This window comes from Pelodiscus sinensis, chromosome 20, assembly GCF_049634645.1.
Source record: "Pelodiscus sinensis isolate JC-2024 chromosome 20, ASM4963464v1, whole genome shotgun sequence".
Taxonomy (NCBI): Eukaryota; Metazoa; Chordata; order Testudines; family Trionychidae; genus Pelodiscus; species Pelodiscus sinensis.
The window spans coordinates 29,556,226-29,564,315 of NC_134730.1; the positions used below are offsets into that span (position 1 = coordinate 29,556,226).

Below are 8,090 nucleotides of genomic sequence, written 5' to 3' on the forward strand. Positions count from 1 at the left end.
GTGCCGGGGGGGTGGTATTGGGGGGCTGGTGCATTGGGGGGACAGTGCCGGGGGGGTGGTATTGGGGGGCTGGTGCATTGGGGGGCAGTGCCGGGGGGTGGTATTGGGGGGCTGGTGCATTAGGGGGCAGTGCCGGGGGGGTGGTATTGGGGGGCTGGTGCATTAGGGGGCAGTGCCAGGGGGGGTGGTATTGGGGGGCTGGTGCATTGGGGGGCAGTGCCGGGGGGGTGATACAGGGGGGGCTGGTGCATTGGGGGGGCAGTGCCGGGGGGGTGGTATTGGGGGGCTGGTGCATTGGGGGGCAGTGCCGGGGGGGTGGTATTGGGGGGCTGGTGCATTGGGGGGGCAGTGCCGGGGGGGTGGTATTGGGGGGCTGGTGCATTAGGGGGCAGTGCCGGGGGGGTGGTATTGGGGGGCTGGTGCATTAGGGGGCAGTGCCGGGGGGGTGGTATTGGGGGGCTGGTGCATTAGGGGGCAGTGCCAGGGGGGGTGGTATTGGGGGGCTGGTGCATTGGGGGGCAGTGCCGGGGGGGTGATACAGGGGGGGCTGGTGCATTGGGGGGGCAGTGCCGGGGGGGTGGTATTGGGGGGCTGGTGCATTGGGGGGCAGTGCCGGGGGGGTGGTATTGGGGGGCTGGTGCATTGGGGGGCAGTGCCGGGGGGGTGGTATTGGGGGGCTGGTGCATTGGGGGGCAGTGCCGGGGGGGTGGTATTGGGGGGCTGGTGCATTGGGGGGCAGTGCCGGGGGGGTGGTATTGGGGGGCTGGTGCATTGGGGGGCAGTGCCGGGGGGGTGGTATTGGGGGGCTGGTGCATTGGGGGGGCAGTGCCGGGGGGGTGGTATTGGGGGGCTGGTGCATTGGGGGGCAGTGCCGGGGGGGTGGTATTGGGGGGCTGGTGCATTGGGGGGGCAGTGCCGGGGGGGTGGTATTGGGGGGCTGGTGCATTGGGGGGGCAGTGCCGGGGGGTGGTATTGGGGGGGCCGGGGCATGGGGGGCGGTGCTAGGGGGGTGGTTCTGGGGGAGGTTCTGGGGGGGCGTTGCCGGGGGGGGGCTGGTGCCGGGGGGCGGGCTGGGTCCTAGCCGGAGGCGGGGACGTGGCTCAGGCCGGGGTGGGGGGTGGGGTCGGTGCTGCCATGGAAACCCAGCCCCCCCCGTGGGGAAGAGGGCGGGGCCCCATGTCCCGAGCGGGGGGCGGGGCCTCGGGGGCGGGAGGTGCCGCAGGCCGGAAGCGGAAGGAGGGGGCGGGGCTCGTGTCGTCCCTTTTAGCAGAGCCCCGCCCCCGCCCCGCCCCCGACCAGACCAGAGTGTCCGCCCCCGGCGGCTGGAGTCGGGTCGCTGCGGAGCGCGGTGAGCGGGGGGGCTGGAATGGGGCGGGGCGGGCGGGATCCGGGGGGGTTGGAATGGGGCGGGGCGGGCGGGGTCCGGGGGGGTTGGAATGGGGCGGGGCGGGCGGGATCCGGGGGGGTTGGAATGGGGCGGGGCGGGCGGGATCCGGGGGGGCTGGAATGGGGCGGGGCGGGGCGGGCGGGATCCGGGGGGGCTGGAATGGGGCGGGGCGGGCGGGGTCCGGGGGGGCTGGAATGGGGCGGGGCGGGCGGGGTCCGGGGGGGTTGGAATGGGGCGGGGCGGGCGGGATCCGGGGGGGCTGGAATGGGGCGGGGCGGGGCGGGCGGGATCCGGGGGGGCTGGAATGGGGCGGGGCGGGCGGGATCCGGGGGGGCTGGAATGGGGCGGGGCGGGCGGGATCCGGGGGGGTTGGAATGGGGCGGGGCGGGCGGGATCCGGGGGGGCTGGAATGGGGCGGGGCGGGCGGGATCCGGGGGGGTTGGAATGGGGCGGGGCGGGCGGGATCCGGGGGGGCTGGAATGGGGCGGGGCGGGCGGGATCCGGGGGGGCTGGAATGGGGCGGGGCGGGCGGGATCCGGGGGGGTTGGAATGGGGCGGGGCGGGCGGGATCCGGGGGGGCTGGAATGGGGCGGGGCGGGCGGCATCCGGGGGGGCTGGAATGGGGCGGGGCGGGCGGGATCCGGGGGGGCTGGAATGGGGCGGGGCGGGCGGGATCCGGGGGGGCTGGAATGGGGCGGGGCGGGCGGGATCCGGGGGGGCTGGAATGGGGCGGGGCGGGCGGGATCCGGGGGGGCTGGAATGAGGCGGGGCGGGCGGGATCCGGGGGGGTTGGAATGAGGCGGGGCGGGCGGGATCCGGGGGGGTTGGAATGGGGCGGGGCGGGCGGGGTCCGGGGGGGCTGGAATGGGGCGGGGCGGGCGGGGTCCGGGGGGGCTGGAATGAGGCGGGGCGGGCGGGATCCGGGGGGGTTGGAATGAGGCGGGGCGGGCGGGATCCGGGGGGGTTGGAATGGGGCGGGGCGGGCGGGATCCGGGGGGCTGGAATGGGGCGGGGCGGGCGGGATCCGGGGGGGCTGGAATGGGGCGGGGCGGGCGGGATCCGGGGGGGTTGGAATGGGGCGGGGCGGGCGGGATCCGGGGGGGCTGGAATGGGGCGGGGCGGGCGGGATCCGGGGGGGTTGGAATGGGGCGGGCTTGGCAGGGATTGTGGGAAGTCTGGGTGAGTTTGGGGGAGGGTTGGAAGGGAGCTGGGATGAGAAACCCGAAGAGCTGGTGGGGGTCCCAGAGCGTCACCCCAGCCCTGCTGAGGCCTCGTGTGGCTGGGGATGGGCCGTGGGGCGAGCCCTGTGCGGCCCCCTGACGGGCGGTGGGACTAGTGGGGTGCGCTGGGGCCTTAGCGCTGCCATGGTCCTGGGCTGGCTCCCAGCAGGCCCCTCACACGTCTCCTTCGGCCCCGCCAGGTGCCCTGCCAGGAGCTGCTCTTCGGGCGCCCTCTGCTCCAGGCCGTTGGCACCCGCAGGGCTCGGGCGCTGGGAAATCTGAAAAGAGCTGGACCGGCACGAAGGCTTGGCCCCGGGCAGACAAACCATTTTAACCAAGGGTTCACGTGGGTCAGTGCAGTTTTACTAGGGGTGCGCCTTGCTCCAGAGTCAGTCGCTCGCTGGCCGTGCGGCTCCGCTGGGAGACCAGGCCACCGGCGCTTTCGGAGACTCGTGCGATGGAAGCTGTGTGCGAGCCGCCGCTTTTGGAAAGCTAAAGCACAGGGCGTCGGGTGCCGGGTGGCTTCGGCCAATGTGTGATCTCCCGGAGGGCGTTTAGGCTAAGCCAGGCTCATCCGTCACTTACCATCGAGAGCTTGAGCAAGGCGCTAATCCTGATTCGCTAGGCCACTGGAGGACCCTCCCCTCCCTACCGCCATCTTTATCGGAAACGTGCGGGCTGAGCTGTTGCAGTGATCCCCGCGTGCCCAGGAGGGAGGCAGGCAGGCAGACCTGCCAATGAATGAATGCTGGCAAAGGGCTTGCGTGACTTAGGAGATGAGATCCCAGCGAGGCGAGTGAGCCGAACATGGGAATATCCATTTTGAACGTGGGACGTAGGCTCCTAAGTCACTTCAGCCTGGTTGAAAATTCCCCCCTGTACTTTTGTGCTAAATGAGGTTTGCTGACGAGATCACGGTGGCAGGCCCCTCAGAGCCCGATTTCCACACCTCGAAGTCGCTCCCTCGGCTAGGGAGGAGCGTGCCGGGGCCACGTGAGGAAAGGGAAAGAAATGGGTTACCGTCGAGGACCACGGGGAAGCTTCACTTGAGATTTGGCCCCTCCGGGCTGCTCCACGAAGAGACAGGATGCAGGCAGGGTGCTGGAATGGGAGAGAGTCCGCTGTCCCCGTTGCCTCACGCAGCCCCGGTGTAACCGGCTGCCCAGCTACATGGGCTCTGCCCAGTGGGCAAATAGAAACCTAGGCAGCAAGTTGATGGGACTTGCAGAGCTGGGCACAGCCTTAGAGCTTCTTGACCAGACTCTGGTTACTCCTCCCTCTTGTATTCAGAGCCCCTAGGGTACGTCTAGCGACATCCGTCGACGGAGCCACGTAAAAGAGTTTACTCGGCATAGTCAATGAAGCAGGGATTTCAATAATCCCCGCTTCGTTAAAATAAACATGGCCACTGTGCTGTGCCGACGAACAGCTGATCCGGCCCAGCGCGGCAGTCTATAGACACGGCGCAGTCGACAAGGGAAGCCTTTGTCGACCTCTCTGCTATGCCTGGTGAAACGAGGTTTACCGGAGCAGTCGACAAAGGCTTCCGTTGTCACCACGCTGCGTCTAGACTGCCCTGCTGGGCTGGAGCAGTTGATTGTCGGCACGGCGCGGCGGCCATGTTTATTTTAACGAAGCGGGGATTATTGAAATCCCTGCTTCATTGACTATGCCGAGTAAACTCTTTTACATGGCTCTGTCGACGGAGCCAGAAGTCTAGGTCTACCCCTCGAGCCTCCGCTCTGGCCTGAGCCAAAGCCCAGTGGAGCTGGCAGGGGCTTTTGCTGGGGTGGGTGGATAGAAACAGGCTCTGGGCTCCAAAGGCCAATATGAACTCCCCCTCTCATGCACCCTGGGCTCCCCCATGCGGAGAGGGCTCTCGATGGCAAGAAGCAGTCTGGTGACCCGACTCGGCCCTAGGGTCTCGCTCGGCTTGCAGAGAAGCTGAGCGCTTGTGCTGGAATGTTTCTGGATTGGGACCACTAATAGAGACCCCTCTCTTCCCTTAGGCAAAGGGACTTGGCCCGCAGCCTCGCGGTGGGGTCTCCTCAGGCAGTGCGGCAGGCGTGAGTACCTTTTCCAGCCTGACGCGACAGACCATGCCCACGCTGGGGTCGGTATCCCACACGGCCGTGCTCAGCCCTGCACGCCTTGGGGCACCCTCCAAGTTCTCCCCCAGCCTCCTGGCTGCCAGGGGCGGCACCCCAAGTAGCCGTGGGAGCTCCCTGTGCTGAGGCAAAGCAACACAGCAGTCTCCAGGGTAACGGGGTGTCTTCCGACAGGTCGGGCAGCCGCAGCCTGAGTGGGCTGGCCCCAGGTCGGTGCCTCCAGGAAGCTTTGCCCAGAGCCAGCAGCAGGCTCCGAAGTGGCTTGAAAACAGGATGCAGGTTCTCCGAGTCCCTCGGGTGGTCAAAGTGCTGCTGCCAGTGCGCAGGGAGCTCCTTCCCCGTCCCTGGCCGCATTCCCCCCTAAACACAAGAACTGTGGAGGGCCAGGGACCTGGGCGGGGTAGAGCCAGCTCAGAAAGGAAAGATGAGTCTAGGTGACCAGGGCACCCTGTGGGCAGAGAGCTGCTCCAGCCCCGCCCGTCCCCCCTTTATATGACTGGTTGGCTGGTTTAGCTTAGTGTTAAACACTGAATTTTAACCAGTTACCCAATTAAACAGGATTTTACACCCCAGCTGAAATCACCCGTTTTAATTGGCAAGCAGGAGCCTTGATTTCAATCGTCAGTTTGCACTGGGTTGCATTGGAACTTATTTTTTAAAAAGAAAACTGAATTCTTCAGGTTGGTCACAATAAAACATGTTACTTTGCAACTAACCGTAGTGTTCCCATTCGGCTTGGGGTTTCTTTTTGAAAACCTGGACGATGCCTCCTGGCCATACAAACAAGTTAATTGTAGCTGGGCATGTTCTATTTGTATTTACTAAGTTATTTTAATTACACATTTAGGCCTTAATATAGGTTATTTCAGTTTACAGATTAAATTAAATAGGGTTATTTAAAACAAAGAAAATCCCTGGTTTTTTTATCCATCCTAGAGGGGGCTGGAGGCATGGGGCTGGGCGGGGCTGCATTTGTGGGTGGGTGTAGTTGGGGGGAGGCTGCAGGAGGCAGGGTGTGGGCAGGAGTAGCCAGGAGGAGCAGGGTGCTGGGGAGAGCCATAGGGACCCAGAGGGAGGCAGCCCTCTTCTCCTCCTCACCGCCCCCGCCCATCTGCTCCCCCATGTCCACCCAGGTCTGAGAACACACATGTTTCCTGTGGGCTTGCAAATATCTGCAGGACAGGAGTCCTGGGCTGGGTGAGCTCCATAGGGTGTCTCAGCAGGACTCCTCTGGGCCTTGGGCCAGCCCACTCTTACCTCTGGGGCTCACGGAGAACAAGGGAACTGCGACAGGCGTGTTTATGAAGGCGGGAGGGAATTATGGCTCCCCGGCCAGAACTCTCCCTCGTCCGTATTGCTTTGCCCTGCTCAGGCCACCCACTCGGCCTTAGCGTCTTCTCCAGCGTTTTCAGAAACACGCGCCGGGTAACACGTGTCACGCAGGAGACACATTCTGTGTCGTGCCCAAGAGATCCAGGGGGCTGGGCACCTTGCAGGGCTAACGGCTGCTTTGCTTACAGCTGGATGCCTGCCCCTGGTCTCCGGGTATGTGAAGAGAAACAAGGCCACAATAATTACATTTAAGGAGGATCAAACATTTGCGCTTCGCCTTGGTGGCCTGGAGGAGACGTTCTATGACGGGCAGCCGGCCATGCTGGGATACTGGGAGAAGCTTTACCTGCCCCGTCCTGTGAAGATGGAGGTTCTTGGCAGCGTGGATGACGTGCCGTGTCTGGCCACTGGGCAGCAGCTGCTGATCCTTGTTGCAGGCGATGGCAGAGTCTACGCGTACGAAGAGGAGCGGCTGCACGTAGTTGGCGGGGACTTGGAGGAGTTCCTGACTGTAGGGCTGCAGCGCTTTGGGAAGGAGGTCTATGAGTGTGCAGAGGGCCTGGCGGTAAGTGGTCAGCACAGGCATAGGAGCGGGAAACGTTCCACGCTGGCTCCTGCTCTGGTCTTGCATGAGTCACCCAGCCTTCCTGCCAGGGGCTTACCTGCCCTGGGGGTAGCAGGCCTGCCTCCCCTGCTCCCCCAGGGCTGGGACAGTCACTTGGTTACTGTGTGCAACCAGAAAGGGCTCTGGAGGGCCGAGGGGGCAGGCGTCCGAGATGCTGAAACCTCTCAGCTCTCTAGCAGCTGTTGTTCTTGCAGAGTGAAGAGGAGAAGGCGAAGGACCCCGAGATCCGGGAAATCAGGCAGAGCACCAGAGACTTTGTCAATAGCAAAGCCGATGCATTTCAGAAGCACCTGGATTTCCTCAAGAGTCTGTGACCTCTTCCTGGGGTGAGGTTTGGAGTCTACCTGGGAGATGGCCCAGGAGCAGGGAGGGCAAAATGCTTCCTGTGGGCTGGTTCAGGCTGGCGGGCGCCTCGGCCGGACTCCCTGACTGCCCCACCCCTGCACACTGCTCAGAGCAGCTGAGTGCCAGGGGAGGGGGAGAAGAGGCTTCATGCGCTGTCCCAGCCCCCCTGGAAAACAGGACGGGCAGCGCACAAAGTACCCTCCCCCTCCCCTCCCCGCCTCGCCTCGCCAAGCTTGCGGTGTCCAGAGCCGCACACGGCCCCCGCTGCCAGCGCAGAGGTGGAAGGCAGGAGCCCTGGCTGAGAAACCTGCTGGCCAGGAGCTGCCCAGGTAAGCGCCTCCCATCCGGAGCCTGCCTCTTGCACCCCAGCTTCTTCCTCCTGACCCTCTGCCCCGTGTAACCTGAGCCCCTCCAGACCTTGCACCCCTTCCTGCATCCACCCTCCTAGACACTGTGCCCCAATCCCCTACCCCGTCTCAGCCCTGCACCCATCCTCCCAGACACTGTACCCCAACCCTTACCCCGTCTCAGCCCTGCACCCATCCTCCCAGACACTGTACCCCAACCCCTACCCCGTCTCAGCCCTGCACCCATCCTCCCAGACACTGTGCCCCAATCCCCTACCCCGTCTCAGCCCTGCACCCATCCTCCCAGACACTGTACCCCAACCCCTACCCCGTCTCAGCCCTGCACCCATCCTCCCAGACACTGTGCCCCAATCCCCAACCCCGTCTCAGCCCTGCACCCATCCTCCCAGACACTGTACCCCAACCCCAACCCCGTCTCAGCCCTGCACCCATCCTCCCAGACACTGTACCCCAACCCCGTCTCAGCCCTGCACCCATCCTCCCAGACACTGTACCCCAACCCCTACCCCGTCTCAGCCCTGCACCCATCCTCCCAGACACTGTACCCCAACCCCTACCCCGTCTCAGCCCTGCACCCATCCTCCCAGACACTGTACCCCAACCCCTACCCCGTCTCAGCCCTGCACCCATCCTCCCAGACACTGTGCCCCAATCCCCTACCCTGTCTCAGCCCTGCACCCACCCTCCCAGACACTGTACCCCAAC

At 65.3% G+C, this 8,090-nt stretch overlaps 1 protein-coding gene across 1 annotated transcript; it reads left to right on the top strand.

Annotated features, from left to right (window-relative positions):
- The first annotated feature begins 1,176 nt into the window (after positions 1-1,176).
- On the top strand, positions 1,177-7,894 carry LOC142819181 (uncharacterized). Its single transcript, XM_075904270.1, has 4 exons — positions 1,177-1,348; positions 4,617-4,673; positions 6,236-6,612; positions 6,867-7,894. The coding sequence occupies exons 1-4, from the start codon at positions 1,177-1,179 to the stop codon at positions 6,984-6,986; spliced, it is 726 nt and encodes a 241-aa protein (XP_075760385.1). The 3' UTR covers positions 6,987-7,894.
- The last annotated feature ends 196 nt before the right edge of the window (positions 7,895-8,090 follow it).